At 48.4% G+C, this 18,358-nt stretch overlaps 7 protein-coding genes across 7 annotated transcripts; 5 read left to right on the top strand and 2 right to left on the bottom strand.

The window, feature by feature from the left end:
- Positions 1 to 1,579: 1,579 nt before the first annotated feature.
- On the bottom strand, positions 1,580 to 2,000 carry LACBIDRAFT_298271 (uncharacterized protein; the record flags this gene model as incomplete). Its single annotated transcript, XM_001881508.1, has 2 exons — positions 1,580 to 1,691; positions 1,750 to 2,000. 2 exons carry the CDS (start codon positions 1,998 to 2,000, stop codon positions 1,580 to 1,582), a joined length of 363 nt encoding a protein of 120 aa, XP_001881543.1.
- A 189-nt stretch (positions 2,001 to 2,189) lies between these two features.
- LACBIDRAFT_298270 (uncharacterized protein) lies at positions 2,190 to 2,480 on the bottom strand (the record flags this gene model as incomplete). Its single annotated transcript, XM_001881507.1, has 1 exon — positions 2,190 to 2,480. The coding sequence occupies one exon, from the start codon at positions 2,478 to 2,480 to the stop codon at positions 2,190 to 2,192; it is 291 nt and encodes a 96-aa protein (XP_001881542.1).
- A 1,052-nt stretch (positions 2,481 to 3,532) lies between these two features.
- LACBIDRAFT_298269 (uncharacterized protein) lies at positions 3,533 to 3,892 on the top strand (the record flags this gene model as incomplete). The annotated part of the gene is made up of 2 exons (XM_001881675.1): positions 3,533 to 3,614; positions 3,666 to 3,892. 2 exons carry the CDS (start codon positions 3,533 to 3,535, stop codon positions 3,890 to 3,892), a joined length of 309 nt encoding a protein of 102 aa, XP_001881710.1.
- A 191-nt stretch (positions 3,893 to 4,083) lies between these two features.
- LACBIDRAFT_298268 (uncharacterized protein) lies at positions 4,084 to 5,388 on the top strand (the record flags this gene model as incomplete). Its single annotated transcript, XM_001881674.1, has 6 exons — positions 4,084 to 4,209; positions 4,260 to 4,362; positions 4,415 to 4,432; positions 4,485 to 4,579; positions 4,636 to 4,803; positions 4,861 to 5,388. 6 exons carry the CDS (start codon positions 4,084 to 4,086, stop codon positions 5,386 to 5,388), a joined length of 1,038 nt encoding a protein of 345 aa, XP_001881709.1.
- Positions 5,389 to 5,730: 342 nt separating this feature from the next.
- On the top strand, positions 5,731 to 9,002 carry LACBIDRAFT_298267 (uncharacterized protein; the record flags this gene model as incomplete). Its single annotated transcript, XM_001881673.1, has 9 exons — positions 5,731 to 6,179; positions 6,242 to 6,364; positions 6,427 to 6,770; positions 6,825 to 6,947; positions 6,997 to 7,354; positions 7,432 to 7,896; positions 7,966 to 8,151; positions 8,208 to 8,692; positions 8,758 to 9,002. The coding sequence occupies 9 exons, from the start codon at positions 5,731 to 5,733 to the stop codon at positions 9,000 to 9,002; spliced, it is 2,778 nt and encodes a 925-aa protein (XP_001881708.1).
- A 1,386-nt stretch (positions 9,003 to 10,388) lies between these two features.
- Positions 10,389 to 12,086, top strand: LACBIDRAFT_327707 (uncharacterized protein; the record flags this gene model as incomplete). Its single annotated transcript, XM_001881672.1, has 3 exons — positions 10,389 to 10,716; positions 10,879 to 11,228; positions 11,784 to 12,086. 3 exons carry the CDS (start codon positions 10,389 to 10,391, stop codon positions 12,084 to 12,086), a joined length of 981 nt encoding a protein of 326 aa, XP_001881707.1.
- Positions 12,087 to 13,018: 932 nt separating this feature from the next.
- On the top strand, positions 13,019 to 15,551 carry LACBIDRAFT_327706 (uncharacterized protein; the record flags this gene model as incomplete). The annotated part of the gene is made up of 9 exons (XM_001881671.1): positions 13,019 to 13,105; positions 13,164 to 13,572; positions 13,597 to 13,642; positions 13,695 to 13,911; positions 13,965 to 14,770; positions 14,924 to 14,980; positions 15,102 to 15,173; positions 15,247 to 15,323; positions 15,367 to 15,551. 9 exons carry the CDS (start codon positions 13,019 to 13,021, stop codon positions 15,549 to 15,551), a joined length of 1,956 nt encoding a protein of 651 aa, XP_001881706.1.
- Between the last annotated feature and the right edge of the window lie 2,807 nt (positions 15,552 to 18,358).

The raw sequence follows: 18,358 nt of genomic DNA, 5'->3' as shown, positions 1-18,358 counted from the left end.
CAAGACCCGACGTGCTGCATAACTGAAATTAGTGCGTTCTCGCCCAGTAACTCGAAGACATCGCGTTATGATATAAGCTGGAAACAAGAGTCAGTGAATACCATCGTGGACGTTGGCGGTAAGAGTGAGCGCTAAATTTTACTCAAACTGCCACCGAATCGGACAGGAACAACTGTCACCTTACGGCACTGACATCATCAACTCTATCTATATCTTATCAGATAACGGGCGATTCCCTCCAAAAAAATACCGCAATAATCATAGAAGCCTTGAGCCTATTGATACCAACCCCCATGACCTATCTTAGTCTTCTACCCCGCGGCACGAGACCAGTTTGAACCAGATCTGCACCGCAACCATACGGTGACGAGCACAGGAATTACGCGTCATGAGCCACTTATGCGTCGTTTAGGCCTTGAGTTGGCTCTGATTATGGCGCATCTAATTTTAGTATGGAGAGAAAAATGTTCCTGGATGCAGAAGTAGAGGAGAGGAAGAAAATCAAGCTCGTGCCGCGATGATCGTCAATGCGTCGTGACTCATTGCCTAGCGGGGAAGGCAAGGGACAACCTTGAGGTGCGAGTATCAGCTGGGGACTCACCGCGGAGACTCGTTAAGTATCAAGACAAATACAAGCATGGCTAGTTGGTATTGATCATGAGTCGGATCTAGCTGGCCTTGAGAAGTCAAGTTGCGGGGGGGGGGGAAAGGCTCACCTGCATGATAGCATGGTGGTCGCCTTCATCGTCTAGCTGTGCATCTGTGAAACCCCAATATCAAACAGGGGACCTTGTACGTTTAGCCTCTCTTGTATTGAAGGGTACGATGCCATACATTTCATCAGATTAACCGTCGGCGTGCAAAATGGGGGACCTGAGGCTTCGGGTACTATAACTTCTAGTGACGACGCCTGAGGTCAAGGGCACGAAGAGGGAGGCCATTCTATCCTATGCGGCATCAGCATTGAAAATGATACAAAAGAAAAGAAATCCAAACCTTCGTATGACATACCGCCGGTCTTTGACTTACTCTATCCAAATCTCCGTCGTAGCTGCATTGACGCCAGATACTAAGTTCAAAAGCGATCGTTGGTGGTTACTTCGGCTTCCTCCGCTTCTTCCCTCCTGCGACAAAACCGTCGCTGCCGGAGATCCTGGCGCTCACTAGTAAATCCAGATCCGGTTGGAAACTATTCATAGAGGTGATCAAAGTGCATAACAGGAGGAATGAAGATAAGTAACAGGCAATCAAAAGGCAAAACGTCAAGGAAGTTTGAGACTAGAAATGACCAGATGCCTGCAAATGTGATTGTTGACTCCGAAGCAGGCAGGATAAGTACACCGGTTAAAGAAGCTATGCGGGTGGAGGAAGACGCAAGTTGAGAGGTTGCACAGTGGTTCGCTCCACGCAGCCCCTTGCGTGGGCAGCGCAGCCCACCTTTCACGATGACAAAGCGGAAGCCAGACAAATGCAAAAGGGCTACTAGTACAAACAGGCGTAGAGCATTCAACGGGCATTACAGTATTTTATACACCAGGCGGAGTTTTATACGCAACACTAATCTCCATCGCCCACAGTGCTAGCGTGTCCACGGTTCACAGTGCCCTGCATGCGACCTTCGCTGTCGTTCCTCCTCCTCTTTGGCTTCCCTTTCGGCGCTTGTCTCATCGCAGCTTTTGCAGGCGATGACGCTAGATCACCAAGCCACCCGATTAGAGACTGGGCTCAGTGAAAAAGAAAATCGCATACAAAATATAGTATATCAAATAGAACGGCGAGCAGAACTGGCACCACAGGAATTTCTCGCAGCAGCCCATCTCATCCCAGGTTGCGGAGTCCATACAACCCCCTCTCAAACGGCTGGCCTTGTGCTCAGTTTGTGAGGGACCCGCTGTATCTTGTACATCCGTCATTGGAGGGCCTACTAGTGACATGGGGGTTGTCATCGGCATTTGTTCTGAAGAAGAGATCGTATCGAGGGGAATTGGCGCAGAAGTCATGTTTGTACGAGGGAACGGAGTTGGTCAGAGCTCAGCATATAAGTCGCATTGAAAGGATCCAGACTGATCCAGAGTGGCAGACCACATCGCACATTGGTCTGGAAGGATGGGCAGGTGCAACAGCTGATCTTCTGAAGGAGAGGTCGCGTCGAAGGGAATTGGCGCAGAGGTCATGTTTGTACGAGGGAGTTAGTCAGAGCCAAGCATAAGTATAGGCCGATTGAAAGGATTAAGACTGGTCCGGAGCGGCAGACCACATCGCACATTGGTCTGGAAGGATGGGTGCAACAGCTGATCTTTTGAAGGAGCATCGAGGGGGATTGGTGCAGGGGTACAAGGGAACGGAGTTAAGAGCTCAGCATATAAGCCGCATTGTAAGGATCCAGACTGGTCCAGAGCGGCAGACCACATCGCACATTGGTTTGGAAGGATGGGCAGGTGATCTTTATTTGGGCTATTTGGAGACAGGAAGATGCACATGAAGGATGCGGCAGAGGATACCTATGTCTGCACACAGAGTCATGGGCTGCGAATGATTGAAAACACAGTATGACGTACCATCATGTTGGTCTCGGCTTACGATTGAGCTGAGCCTCGAAGAAGACCATACGAATGACTCAGCAACAACATTGAGTCTAGTCTTAGCTATGGCAAGAACAAAAAGTCAGTAAATACCATCGTGGACGTTGGCGGTAAGAGTGAGCGCCAAATTTTACTCAAACTGCCAGAACAAACACTTGTACAATTGAGGGTTCCAGACGCGATGGGGGTGCCAGTTTTTCGATAAACGCGAATTTCAAATCGTCAGATTGTGAGTTGTGAGAGATTGACTGAGATTGAGAGGGTCCAAAACTCGTTCAAGGCCCAGGAACATTTCGGCGTGTAAATGCCACACCATCGGCGCCCAGGACCAACCCAGGACGAGACAGTCAATGACCATTTATCTTGCATGAGCGGCTATGGATATGTGGGCTTGACAGTGAGCAGACTCCTACGCCCAAGGTGGTTGCATGTAGAACTTCCAAAGAAGTGCATTTTATTTTTCCACGGTGAAAACTTGGTGAAAGCCACTCTTTTTTGATCAACCTCAACACCTCTAACCTTGGAGGGGGACTTAAAGCAGCTCAAGAGGATGATGTGCACAAAACAGCCAGTGCAGTAATGACTATGAAGTAACTTCCAACTGATTCGCACCTTCTCCAGCTTCTCAAACACACACCTCTGCTGCGAGACCTTGATTATCGCCTCTTAACTGCACCTCGATCATAATGTCCTTCGACAGTAGGCTCACATGAGCACAGCCCGGGTTAGCCGACCTGGTTTCGATTATAAGACGACCACGTCATGGCCGCTGCCAACTATTATTTCGCAATGCCTCCAGCCTCTGCGGACCTCGCTATGGGCTTTTAAGTTCTTGAAAGAAGGATTCGATCACACGATGACGACTGGCAGGACCGCCGATGGTTCCTATTGGAGGGTAATCCACTCATCACTATACGCTCAACACTCTACTCACCAAGACGTGGTAGCTCATGTTACTGGTGGTCAACTACTGCAGGATTTGCGAGATGCCACAGGAAGGCTCATCAGGATCCACTGGAGCAATAAGCGGGGGTGAGTTGCTATCATGTCCTTGAAGTACGTACTCAAACCTTCTGGTGCTAGATGCCGACGCTGAGGATCGAGTTGATGCATATCTCAATCCACAGACGCGAGGGGCGTTGATCGGCAAATGTAGAGGCCTTCTTACCTGCGAGCATTCTGACGAGATGTGGGAAATCTCCCAATCATTGCGCAGAGACGAAGACCTACAAAGAATGTTTCCTCTGCTGTGCCATTTCCTCATATCTGGAGGAACATACGCATACCTAACAAACATTGCTATCGTGTAACTGTGTAAGTGATGCTCCTTTCACGTCCCATTTTGCTTCTCATTAGACGCTGGTTCGTATAGGCTTTATGATCGATCATTCTGGCACGTCACCTGGTGACTCTAATTCGCACCACTGGATTCTCTAGAACACATCAAGCGCTCAGCTTTATTTGCGTGATCTGATAACAGATTGTCCCATACACCACCATCATGGCCGCCGCCAATGACCCCCGTATGCCCTCAGAAACAGCGAAATTTGTCACAATGTTGGATTTCCTCGAAGAAGGTGTAGATCAAATTATGACGAAGGGACGAGCCGATATCTCCCCTTACAGGGTAATCTACTCATTACTTGTAAAGATCAGCTGATAACTGTGATATGATAGTATTCATCGTTGTGTACCACGTTGTATAACTACACAACGACGTCCGGTGGTCTCAAGAATGATAGGGGCCCACCAGAATCCGACGGGAATGAAGGCAACAAAGGTGGGTGGCTACTTGTTGTGTTCTTGATATCCATGCGCTGAATGATTTACAGGGAGGCCTGACTGGGCCAGTTAGTCGCTAGTTAGATTGTACTTGAGATGCATGTGCTGACCAACTCACAGAGAGCCTGAGACCCTTGGACGTTAAGAAGAAGGTAGTTGCTCCGTATCTACTGCTAGTCCGTTACTTTACATGCCACTCGGCGTGCATCTTGGATGTTAGTGTTTTACTCTTTACGAAGCCCCATTTACTGACTCAGTATAACTTGTACAGAAAGCAGATAAGCTGCGTGACCAGGCTCTTCTGCGGTATTACGCCGAGGAATGGGACCGGTATGTCGACGGCGCGAGCTGTGTCGGTCGGGTTTTTTCCTATTTGAATCGTTTCTATGTGAATCAAGCGAGGTGCAAGGGACAAAGGGGAGTGTATCCGGTGTTTACTGTGAGCATTACTTCGAATGACAATATTTTCAACTCGATGACCCGGTGATCCCTTAAGCTTGCTATGGTTCAGTGGAAAGACAATGTATTCCTCCCCTTCCAACATAATAAGAAGACGAACTTAACGAGTGCTCTCCTCAAACTGATTGAGGCGGAGAGAAACGGAGCCACCATCGACCAAGGCCTGGTGAAAAAGGTCCTCGACTCCTTCATTTCACTTGGTCTAGACAACAGCAACCTCAACAAGCCATGCCTCGACGTCTACAAAGAGCAATTTGAAGTGCCCTTCCTCGATGCGACTCAGAGATTCTACGAACGAGAATCTGAATTGTTCTTGGGAGCCAACCGTCTATCAGATTACCTAAAAAAAGTGGAAGAGCGCCTGCAAGAGGAAGAGGATCGAGTTGTTGCGTATCTCAATCCACAAACGCGAGAGGGATTGATCAGCGAATGTAGAGGCCTTCTTATCTGCAAGCATGCCGAGGAGCTGTGGGAACGCTCCCAATCATTGCGCGAAGTTGAAGACTTGCAAAGAATGCTTTATTTGCTGTCATTGCTACCGAAGGGCGGGGAACCCGTTTTCTAGGCTGTCGACACCTTCCTCGATAATGAATTTGAAGGCATTGAACTGGTGTATAACAGGATTTCTACTTGTAAGTACTTATGCTGTAAGTAAACCCTAATGTCAGTCCGAATCGAGTGGCAAACGGTGTCCATTCAATTCACCGATCCAATAATATAAGTTTTGCTGGCGAGCTCTCCATTTTTTCGCTCTTTGTTTCACCCGCCTTTGACTAGCCTCTCCTGTCACCTCTCGTCGTTTCGCCTCCCACAAAGGTATCGTTTGAATCACACACAAAAACATCAAAGGATAAAAAGAACGTCCCTAGGTACAACTCGCTTTCATCTTTCAATTCCCACTTCAAAAATGCCCGAAAACGACGCGAGCTCTTCCGACACCGACGACTGCAATGCCGAATCCTCAAGAATGCAAGAATCCGACGCGAGTTCTTCCGAAACCGAGGACGTCCCTCAACCCGCTCCAGTCGCCAAGAAAAGCGCGTCAGTGGCACAATCCACACCAGCTGCCGCTGCGCGAACTGTCAAAAGCCTGCCAGCACGAGTGTCTGGACAGGCGGTTCCACCGCAGACGCAGAAGACGCGACCTGCGAACGTAAATGGGGCGCCAGCAACGCCCTCTCAGCAGAACGGCGCGTCAGCGATCAAACCACCCGCGAATGGCAACAGCACGCCGAATAAACCAGCCGTGAATGGCGGCACCTCTGCTCAAAACGACAGTGTTGGTCTTTCAAACGCACAGCTGTCCCAAGGTAGACGACAGATGTTGGACTTAGTCAATAGGTTGCATAGTACCGGGTACGCCTCTTTCTACTTTTCCCTTTTTCACCGCAGTGGCTCACTAACTCATGTCATGACAGTGTGCAAGTTGACATCGACCTTCCGCAAATAGCCGTCATAGGTTCCCAAAGTGCGGGGAAATCCTCTCTAATCGAGTCCATCTCAGGTATAACCCTCCCACGCGCAGCTGGCACCTGCACCCGGTACGTCTTCCCTTTCCTTCCTCCTCCTCCTTTCTCCGTCGTTAACCAAAACTCGCCCCTAGCTGCCCAACCGAATGTCGACTCTCCCGCGCCTCAACACCCTGGCAATGCACCGTCTCCCTCCGCTTCATAACCGACAACAAAGGCCAACCGCTCGGTCAAGCCCGTAACGAAGTTTTCGGTTCTACGATATATGATAAAGCGGAAGTAGAGGGCCGCATTCGGCGTGCTCAACGCGCGATTTTGAATCCTAAGAAATCACGCAAGACTTTTTTGTTGGAGGGAGACGAGGAGGAAGAGGGAGAGGGGAAGGGTAAAGGGGAAGAGTTGAGCTTTTCGATGAATTGTGTTTCGTTGCAGATTAGTGGGCCGGATGTTGCGGATTTGTCGTTTTGCGATTTACCCGGTGAGTTTCTCGGCTTCCTTTTGAATTTTGGTAACTCATTCTTTGATTTTGTAGGGTTGATTGCGAGTGTGAGTAGCACACACGGACATGCGAATGATATTTCTCTCGTGGAGAGCCTCGTCACGTCGTACATCAAGAAACCAAGCTGTATTATTCTTTTAACGGTTGCTTGTGAAAGTATGCTCCCTTCGCTCTTTCTTTTCTTTATACTGACGTTGTGCACAAGCCGACTTTGAGAATCAAGGTGCCCACCGGCTCGCAAAGCAATACGACCCAGAAGGCCGTCGTACCATCGGCGTCCTAACCAAACCCGACCGCATTCCACTAGGCGAAGAATCCAATTGGCTCCCCTTCATCCGTAACGAAAAAGAAACCCTCGAAAACAACTGGTACTGCGTCAAACAACCTTCTTCCAACGACTTGAAACACCACATTACCTGGAGCGACGCACGGAAAAGGGAAGATGATTTTTTCAGTATGACGGAGCCTTGGTGTGGGCTTGATAGTGTTTATCAACGGTATTTGAGGACGGGGAATTTGGTGGAGAGGTTGAGTTCGCTTTTGAGTGATTTGATTGCTAAGAGGTTTGTCTTCTTCTTCCTTCACTTCCTTTCCTTTTCTTTCTTTTTTGGAGTGAAGGCTGATGATGGTGCGTACGCAGACTCCCAAAAATCCAAGACGAACTCGAAAAATCCATTCACAAAGCCCAATCCTCGCTCTCCCTCCTACCCAAAGCGCCCTCCTCGGACCCACGCAATGAGATTCTTTCCCTCCTGCATGAATTTATGACGGACGTTTCGAGGCATGTGGAAGGTGTGCCCGATGAGGATGGGTTGTTGCAGGCTATCCGACCTGCGCAGGAGAGGTTTAGGAGGGCTGTTAGGGGGACTGCGCCGAGGTTTAGACCTTTTGAGAGGAAATTTAGGGGGGAGAGGGGGTTGAAGCCTGCTGCGTTTTTGAGTTTTGAGGAGGGGGAGGGGGATGTTGAAGAGGATGAGGATGAGGATGATGGGGAGCAAATGGTACAGACAACGGAGGGGACTGGGGAGGGACGGAAGAGGAAGCATGGGGATGTGGTTGGTCATGATGCTATTTATATTGATGAGGTTTATGAGCGTGCGCATCGGTTAGTCTTCCTTCCTTCACCTTTTCTTCCCTTATTTTACTCATTCGCTTTTACCACAGCACGCACGAGAGAGTTACCGGGCAACTACCCCTTTGTCGTGCAATCTTCCTTTATCAACAGTATTATCAAGGAATGGCGCGAGCCTGCTATTATTCTGTGCAAGACTATTCATGCGACGATTATGGAACATTGTAAGAAGCTTGTTAAGGCCCATTTTGGAGAGTTTGGGCAGGGGGCGTTGGAGCAGCGCGTCAAGTCAGTTTAGTTTCCCTTGCCTGTCTGGAACTTTCCTTGAAACCTATCCCTACTAGAGCAATCATCCAAAAACACATAAACGACTGCCTCCAGCGCACAGAAGACAAAGTCGACTGGCTCCTCGAACTCGAAGACAAGCCCTTTTCGCTGAACAACCATTATTTGGCGGATTACAAGGCCAAGTTCTTGTCGTACTACAAAGGGGCTCGGGAGAGGGACGAACAGTCCGCGTTGATGAAGGCTATTCAGGCGTACAACAACACTTCTTCCTCCAACTCGAACTCGAACTCGTTTTCTTTTTCGTCAACGCCCGGAAACGGGTTCAGCTTCGCAGCGCCAGCAGCAGCAACAGCCGACCCCTTCCCACCACTCCAATCTTCCTTTGCACCACCGGCGCAAACGGGGATGGCGAAAGTTCTGGCGGGGTTGGCGGAGCTTGGGGTGGTGGGTGTGAAGCCGGAGGATATACCGAAGCTCTTGCCGCCTGATAAGATGGAGCCTGCGTTGGTGATTATGGCGGATGTCAGGGCTTATTTCCAGGGTTCGTATATCCGTATTCGTTCTTCTCCTCGGTGCTCATTAATCATTACTCCTTGCTTTTTTTAGTGGCATACAAACGGTTCGTGGACAACGTCCCACTGGCGATTGACCATGAGCTCGTGCGTGGTGTTGAGCGTGGGTTGTTGAGCACGCTGTATACGAGCTTGGGCGTGAATTCGGAGGATGGGACGCGTATCTCGAAGGAGCTTGCTCAGGAGAGCTCGGGGGTTGCGCATAGGAGGGCGGAGTTGGGGAAGAAGCTTGAGAGGTTGAGGATTGCGAGTGAGGAGTTGTTTAGGATTGGGGTTTGAGTTGGGTTGGAGATGGGTTCCGAGTCTTGAGGTTGTTTTTGGTATTAGATTAGATCAGACTGTCTTGTAATAATGTCATAATTCATTGCATATCGTATATTGAATTTATCGTCTACAGCTGCCTCATGATCGTCCTTCCAAAACAAGTAACACACCATCTAACGTGGACCCAGCATATGGAATGCCAAATAGCAGGACTCGTCATTTCTCTCGACACATCCATCCCATCTTGCCGGCAAAGAGATCTTCGACACAACGGAAGCCTGTTCCGACGAGGTCCAGCACGCTGAGCCGCCGTCTCCCAGTCTATCTCGCCAATACCAGGTTCAGACAAAAATAGTCATCATCATGAACACGGCGCAAAAGAGGATCTCGACCACGAAGAGTGGAATAGACCACACCTCGTGGCTGGGGCTGAATAGTAGTTGGGGAAACACGGTGTAAAAGAGGCGCAGCTTTCATGAGCCTCGAGGAGGTCAAGGGAGGCGGAATGGCGGGCCTCGTCATCTCTGTCAAGCAATTACGACAAATAGCATCTAGACTCCCCCCCCCCCCCCAGGAAGCATTGGTGGTGGTGGATCGAAGTCCCGCGGAATTGGTCCTCGTCACTTACGCCGCGGGAGGGAAGACCGCAAACCTATTGGACCTGAGGCCTGAAGGTCTGAAGGTCTGACGGTTAGCGCTATTCAGGGAGCGGGAGGACATGGGTCGAAATGACTGACAGGGATGATGAAGGTGTCGGTGGAGTAGCCCGAGGTTGTGCCTCGGTGTCAACATCTGCGATTCGTAGCTCACGTCGGGGTGGGCGTATGAATTGTTCCTCCAATCTTTGGTCTTCCCTAGATGGTCTGGTCCTCTATATGTAGTACTTAACCCAAAGTCGAATAAAGTCAAAGTATTCAATTCGTGGACCCACCTGCAGACGTATATGTATTTAGTCGTTGTGGGCGTAGTTGAAGGAGTTGAATAGAGGACAAGAGCGCATGATCAACTTGCCCTCGTTTGAAATTTGTTTCTGGGTTTGAAGTTGAACCACATCCATCATCACGGTGGCACGTTCGACGACAAGCTCCTCTTTCTTTAGTTTCATTCACGAGGGACAAGGTGAGTCTGCAATGCCGGTATGTTGATTTACCTTTCCATGTGAACTTGTCATGCAGGGTCTGAGAAGGAATTCCTTTCCGGTCAATCTCTTTCAACTGTGACGGTTGACCACTACGACCACAGCCAACCAACTTGAAGTCCTTGAACGCCGCTCGTTTCGTTCAGGCTACTTAGTGGATCATTCGCTCTGACATTCTTTACATAAACTTGGTGCGTACTTCCCCTAGTTCAGTCGGCTTTGTATTTTTGCTAATTATGAATGTCCAGGTAGAACAGGCACCCATGTCCCCCTCCTCCTCCCCATCCTCCACCACCTCCGCCTCTGCTTCCTCCTCCTCCTCCTCCAAACCATACGACGCCTCACCAAAAAGTGACTCCCGAACTCTAATAACCATAACCATCCTCTCCATCGCAGCCTTCCTTCTAATAGGGTACATCATCTACCTAACACTACGGCTTAAGCGCCGTCAACAGGCAAACTCGACGGGCGCGGGTGGAGGCAGCTATGGGCCGTATCATGGCTCTCCGGCGGATGGGAGTCATCTTGCTTCGAAGATATCGCCGTTTGCTTCGGAGAGTACGCGTCCTGGGGGGGTGGTTCCGAGGTTTCGTGCGTTTGTTTTTCTTCTTTGTTCATCTCCCTTCGACTTTCATTGTTCTCCCGCCCATTCCTGTCTTCCTTCCTTCTTTTTTGATTCCCCTCTCCACCTTTTCCTCCAGCCCCTCTCTTGACTCTTGACTCTTACTAACCAACCCCCCACCCATCCAACAGAACACACACCAGGCTCCGACATGCGTATCGCCGTTCGACGCCCAGACGGCGCATGGCACTTCACAGACTCCAGAACACCCTTCACGCCTTCCGGCGTATCAGACATCGACGTCCTACCTTCCCCTTCTTCATCAACGTCGTATCTGCCTTGGGGTTCTCGGGCGGATATACCTTCTCCCTCTTCCTCCACTTCATTCTTACCTTGGAGTTCACGGACGAACGTGTCGAAGAAAGAGATGGAAGTGAAAGCTATGGCGAGGAAGGGAGTGGGGAGGGGGGAGTTTGATGTGGGTAGTGTGGATTTGGTGCCTCCGCCGCCAGCGTATACTCATGAGGATGGGAATGAGTCGGTGAGCACGGTGGAGGGTCATCAACACCACCAGCAACGGCAGCAGCAGTGGTATTACGGACATCAGTAGCGCGTTTCGCGTTCGGACATTGATTGGTATCGGTGTACTTCAAGCTTGTACATTATCTTCACCACCTCGTGCACCCCACCCCTCCTTCCCTTCCTCCCTCCTTCTTTTCCGTACCCCCTCGCCCCACTGGCATTCCTCACGCGCACCACGATTCTTATCGGACTCTTTTTCCTGGGCCACTCTTTTGCACTCTCATTCGCAACTCACGACCTTCGTCACGCTCTTTTTTTCACTTTGCACAATTGCAACCTTTGCAAACTTTATACTTACGATGCTGTACTTGCATACTTACTTGATTACTTACGCACCTACATCGCAGACTTTCAATGGTCTTCTTAATTTTTCTGGATCCTTTTGGGTTATTTGACTTATGGTTTTATCTATCTCTATCTATCTACAATCATTTGATGCTTTCTACTTACGCGTGGTATGGAGATATCGATATCGTCGATGCGTACATACAAAGTGCCGCCAAATTCAATGCAGTGTCGTGGACGATTCAATTCAATTCTTCGCAAGTACTACTTCCGCGAATTCAACTTGAAGCACCCTGCAGGCCCTTTTCATATCCGTACCCGCGACAACGTTTTTGCAACATGCAATTGTGTCAATGGCTGTTCGTTGAATAACGTTCTGTCCTCTGACAATCTACTAGTAGTATACAATGTACATCTACTTACATCTCTCTACATCTACATCGATATCATCGATATCAAAGTTAACGTTAACGTTGTTGAACTTGCGCAATGCGTTTGCCATGCACCCGCAACTTCGGGTGTTATCAGATAGTACTTACTACTTTTTTCGACACGTCACATCTTCACGCAATTCAAACTGCACTGAGTGTTGTTGTTGTCTACTACAGGCCGCCAATCGCCGCCAGTCTTTGAATGTTTTTGGTGACTCGACGTATGACGAAATTGTTTGAATTTCGAGTCGCCAAAAGCAGCTGAATTTTCAATTCCCCCACTCGTCTTGTCTTCAACTGAGTCTTGTTTGCGTGAAGGCAGATGATATCATCGTAGGATGGACACTGATTACATCGACCTACCGCCAAGCAGGACAAATTTAAGAACACCCTAAGCATTCGAAGGCGCGCCCTACTAGCTCTGTTCTTCGACACGCTCTCAAAGCTCAGATATATCCGTTTATGGATGGTGCTGCTGAAGGCAAGGAACGAGCCACGCAACTCGTGATTATTATTGAATGGAGCAAGCAAGCCTGCAGGAACTTGGAATTGGAAGGCTCAGCGGAGGCAGCACGGTGCATTGTCGTACGTCGAATCCGTGATCCTTCCAGAGATTTTTTTTTTTTGGTGTGCTGATCTTTCCATGCTTTTTTTTTTGCTTCATCTCCATATTAGGTGTACCCCACCCAGAGCCCACTCTATCTCTATCCGTATCGAGGCGGTACCGTCCCGCAGCGGCTGCTGTGCGGCGGAGTTAGAAGGGCAATGGAATCTTGCCATCCCAGTTAATCACATCTGGACTCAGGACGACTGGGAGGGATACTGACATTCCTAGGAACTCGAGGTGACGGTGTTGACGCCGTACATTACCGTTTCCCAATTACACCACGCAGCAGCAATCACCGTCATCAAAACATGAAGGGTCCTTGTCATTCTGAGGCTGTCATCTCTTGAGTATATAATGCAGTACTCTTTGCTGTTTGTTGCTCTCAAATACCGCTATCGACTTGACCAAGGCAAGGAAAAGAAAAAAATGTTCTTACAAGACCTCCCATCCGACCTCCTCACCTACCTCATCCAAACCTCAATCGACCCAATCGATATCATCTCTCTTCGAAAAGTACGTCTCCTCTCTTATCTCTATCTACATCCACGATCTCACATCTCATCCCCAACAGACATGCAGAGCGCTCTACACCGCATCCCACTCCCGCACCGTCTGGCGATCCGCCCTCCATCGCACATGCCACACACACCGTCTCTTCGCCCCCACCTTCCCCATCGACGCCATGTCAGCACGACACCTCGAATCAGCCGCACTCTCCCCATGGCGCTTCTCCGCGCTCATGGACTCTTCGCCCGCCAACACCCTCTCCCCCGCGCGCACGCGCGTGTTTGATCCCTATGGAGGGGCACTCGTGGATGAGGATGAAGACGATTGTTCGGAGATCGTCCTTGTCCCTGGGGGGAGGTTCCTCTTGACGGAACATGGCGGGTTGTCGTTGTGGGATTTAGGTCTGAATACGGAGGGACCTCGGAAGATGACGACGACAATGCCGATTGCGAAACATGCTTCTGAAGATGGGAGTAAGTTGTCGATTTTGGGCGTAGTGCCTGCACCAGAATGTAGTGGGCTACGCGTCATTGTGGCAAATGGGTATGTTCTTTTTGATTATGTGGTGGTGCAGCAGATGCTGACGACTTTGTAGATCAATGACCATCTCGGTATCTGAGATTCACCCCGCAGTGCCAAAGCCACAGTTTCAATTCATTAGAAGGCTGCGCTTGAAAGCGCCACTTCATTTACATGCGATTTCTGGAGATCGCGTGGTTTTGCTGGATGAGGAGATGCACATGTACCTGTGGAATCTCACTTCCAACATCGCCGTAACATGGAAATTGGAAGGCCTAGATCCAGCATATGACGTATGTCTTTTCCTCCCTCTTCATTTTATCCCAACCTAATGATACATTTACAGACAATCATATTCGGAGACCACCTCCTCATCCTACGACACACCGCAATCTCCGTCCTCCTCACCCCAACCACCCCCTGTCCTTCGCCCTGCTCCTCACCTTGCTTCTTGCCCTGCTCATCGACTTGCCCTTCACCCACCCCATGCCCCAACGTCGCCGCAACCCTCATCCAAACCCAACCACCCACGGAAATAACCCACCCGTTCAACAACCCAAACCCCCGCTGCCCTCCTCCCCTTCTAGCCGCACCCGCAGGCTGGTGGCCTCCCTCTCTAAACCACATATACCTAGGCCTCGCAACGCCCGTAGGCCGGAACCTCGCCATGTCATTATACAAACTCGAGATGGAACATCTGGGTCTGACGGGCTCCGACGCGAAAGAGCCTTTTAGGTTCGCGATGCATATGGAGAAGGCGTATTCAGGTGCTAATGGCTCAAGTGCGGGGAGGAGGGCGCCGTTTAATGCGAGGGTTGTGTTGCCGCCTATGACGATTTGTCATGGGCAGTTGAGTCAGTCGTGGGCGTTGAGTGGGGAGGTTTTGACTAGCTTGATGAGGATGGAGGGGGAGGAGGAGGAGGAGCAGGAGGATTATGATGATGTGTGGAGTGACGAGGCTAGTGAGGAAGGAAGTGAAGTGGGGAGTGAAGGGGGCCAGGGGGAGCAATGTTCGGCTGTTACGAAGTCGTTGTATACGTATGGGTTGCAGGACAGGGTGTTGTATGATTTTTGTCCTGCTTCTGGGAGGTTGGTGGTGGCTACGCGCGGGGAGATACGCGTGTTAGATTTTTTGGTGCCGGTTCCTGACTTGTGCGTTTCTCTTTCTTTCTTTAACTTTGATTTGAAAGTTAACAATTTTTCTTTTCAGTGCATGATACCATTATATGACTCGGAATCATTTCCCCCGCTCACATTGTTATTCAACCAATTGTGTATCAAGATATTGACGTGTATGTATATTAGAGTACCATCTCCAGGATGGGATAAAAATAGATTGCCACTTAGAGACTCGGAATCGGGGTGTGTGGGGTTGGAGTGGAATGGAGACCGCGTCGATACGACGTTGGTATGGTCGCGCCGAAGGAGGTGTTTGAGAGGATCCATAGAATAGATAAATAAATTCATGCTTTTGCCGGTGGAGCGAGGAGGCCATCACTGACGTCCAAAGTTGGTCCAAAGAGGCGTTTGAGAGGATCTCAGTCTCATCCTTGTCGTATGTATATGCAGTCATAGTCTGATAAAAGCGTGATAATGTAGAATTCCTTGTGGCGAAAACGGCCCCATAGCGGTCCAGTGCTTGTCTGGTCACCATCAAGCACCCTAGAATTTTTATTTGGATACTCAAACCAGAGAATGTGGCTAGGTAAGATTCAACTGACAAAGTGACAATGCTTCTGAGTCAGTAGCACTAGTTTCAACTTTCAACGATGGTACAGACTCATGGCCTAGTCTCATTCTGCCAGGTTTCCTCTTGAACCTGCCAGAAGAAATTCAGAAGTGGTCAAAGGCCCAACAAAGGCCACAAGAAGGCCACAATGCCGTCACAGACCATATTTCAAATACTAGAGCTCAGCACCAACTCACCCAGTGATATTTTACCTTGCTTGTCAAGGTCTAATACCCGACTTTGGAACAGAGGAGGGTTCTGTCAGATCGATAAATCCTGAACTTTGAACCTTGCTAAACATCTGTGATGGCATTCCCACAAATTTTGGCTTCTGCCACTTTGTTCCCACTCTCGGCCAGATCATGGTTCGACGACCCTGCAACTCAACAGCCATTGCTCTTGTCCAGTGCTCATTTTGTTGAAAGTTGTGCTCTTTGCTTGTACACCGTCACACTCAGTTCTTGTAGCCTACCACATTAAACTTTGTGGCTTACCATGTTAAACTAGAGTTGGACATTGTTCCAATGTCAACAAAAACCTTGCTTGTATTTCATGCAGAATAAAAAAAAATAATCACTGTAGTGCCCCTGTGGGCGCTTTGAAGCCTGCTATGGTGATAAAAAATGAGAGTAAGTTTGTGATCTTTTATTGGCTGCTTGTTGCTGAACCGCTTATGCGGTTCACTCCTTGCAGCCAATGAAAGTGGATGGGTCTGAAGCTTGTACTTACAAAAAAAGTGTGACCCATTACTTATGTAGCAGGCATCTATCATCTTTTGGTCAGTATTGTTACTAGTAAGTAGTATTGTATAAGTTGAAGAATTTGAGCAGATTTGTTGAAGACAGTAGATTGAGTAAGTACCACAGAAATCTCTCAGCAACTGGGGATGGCAAATTTGCGCCATTAGGTTTGGTGGTGGTCTAGAGTGGTCTCTAACGTTTCGGCTGAAATAAAAGTGATATATCACCTTGGGGGCCAGTACAGTTGCGGACAAGCAAAGTCATCTAATTTGATAGTGTGGGAACGGCTTGATAAAATGGCACCAAACTTCGGGATCATGGCCAGCTTGTTGAAATATGTCGAAAAACACACCTTCGAAGTTTTTCCCACAAGAAACTGGGTCTGCCAAATTTTTGCCTCAATTCAGGGTCCTTGATGACCAAATCTACTCAAATCTCGTCGGTTGTGGGGTAAAATTCTCGGTAGTGATAGGTACCATCTAACAAAAAGTCACAGAAATTCTAACAAGAAGACTGACCACAGATCAGGGACTCTGGAGGGGTAGGACCTGGGAAAGTCATGTCAAATGCCTGATCCCAAAATCCCGAAATCTGGCCATTTTTGTCCGCACGAATTCTCCCAAATTTTGTCCGCACCGCGGATCAGGCCTCGCTTTTGCACAAATTTTGTCCGCACATTGGATCAGGCATTTGATAGGCAGGATTCAAAAAATTTCGCTGCGCAGCTACTCCAGACGTATGTGAAGGCTAAATGTAAACTAAAATCTCGGCTCTCGGGTATCTACCTATCCTCGTAAGCCTCGCCGTCTGCATCCACCTCTTCATGCTCTACACCCTTTTTCTTCTTCCCGTGCAATACAGTAACTGCCTTCCACTATCTGAGCAAAGAGCATTCAATACTTTGAAGATGTCGTGATCTTCTTGTGTTGGTGTGCATTGTAAGTACCATCATCCATGGTTTTTGTGGATGGGTCCTGGTCCGTGGGACAGTGTCCGAAGAAACTGAGGCGAAGTGAGAAGAGCAAATTCAAAGTGAATTCGAATCAGGATTTGGCACGAAATTACAAATTACAACACGCTAGCTACACTATGTAGAACGAAGCTCAGCGGATGCGGCCAGAAAACATATCATAGTAGAACATCTATAAATTTCCAAACATTTTGGCCCAATTTTTGTCCGCAATCGGCTCAGGCCTTCTAGATTTGAGCCACTTTTGTCCGCACATCTACATCAGGCATTTCCAAAAAAATTCCAAAATTTTGTCCGGACAGTCCTCAGGCATATTCGTATTTTCGTCAAATTTTTGTCCGCACAGGGATCAGGCATTTGACATGACTTTCCCAGGTCCTGGAGGGGTCCAAGTGGAGACTAAATATGGTTGATCACTAATCAATTACCATTTTTGGCAACTATCAACAAATTTATTTACCCGAAATGAATCAATAAAAGTTGCTAATTTTTATGGGATCATAACCCTTTCATCAAAAGGAGTCGATTGCACTATTTTTCATGATTTTTGGGTGAAATTTAGGGTCTGCCAATATTTTGAGGCAGAAAAACCTTATTTTGGTGATTTCTGAGGGATCGGCTCGATAGAATTTGATGAAAGTGGTATGGCTGGAAAGCTCTCGTGAATCTGCGTCGATTCCAACTATTTTCGGGGCTTTAAAAAAAAGTTAATATTTTTAGATGACTTTGCTTGTCCACAACTGTACAACAGATTTGCTTGGTTGTGTTTGGCAGCCAGTCTAGAGCGGTCTCTAACGCTTCGGCTGAAATAAAAACAATATATGACCTTGGGGGACAGTACGTTGGCTTACATAATTATGACTGTGGAAATAGACCTTGACAAGCAAGGTAACTTTGTGGCCTACCATGTTAAACTTGTGGCTTACCATGTTAAACTTGTGGCTTACCACATTAAACTTTGTGACCTACCACACTGAACTTGTGAATTTGCCCTTCATGGTATCTCTAGATAACTCTACTTGGTTTCTGTGTTCAGATGACCATCATTGACTTTCCCTCTCCAGGTGCTCTGTGCTAGAATACCTATTCCTCACTTGAGGTCAAAAGCTCTATTGATTGATGAACTTCTTCTTGCTTTTTTAAATACTTGGAATTCAGTTGCATCTCTGTCTGATAGTGAGATACTTGTTAAGTTTCCAGCTTCTCTAGTTGCCCCAAGCTATACCTCAAGGCCTGATCTTCTTTCTAAGTACTTTGACTTTGTATTTGGTGATAAAATAGCCTCTGCTTTTCGTATTCCT

This window comes from Laccaria bicolor, genomic scaffold (genome assembly GCF_000143565.1).
Source record: "Laccaria bicolor S238N-H82 LACBIscaffold_13 genomic scaffold, whole genome shotgun sequence".
NCBI classification, from domain to species: domain Eukaryota; kingdom Fungi; phylum Basidiomycota; class Agaricomycetes; order Agaricales; family Hydnangiaceae; genus Laccaria; species Laccaria bicolor.
The sequence above is the reverse complement of the archived record's forward strand: the minus strand, read 5'-3'. Positions and strand labels throughout refer to the sequence as shown.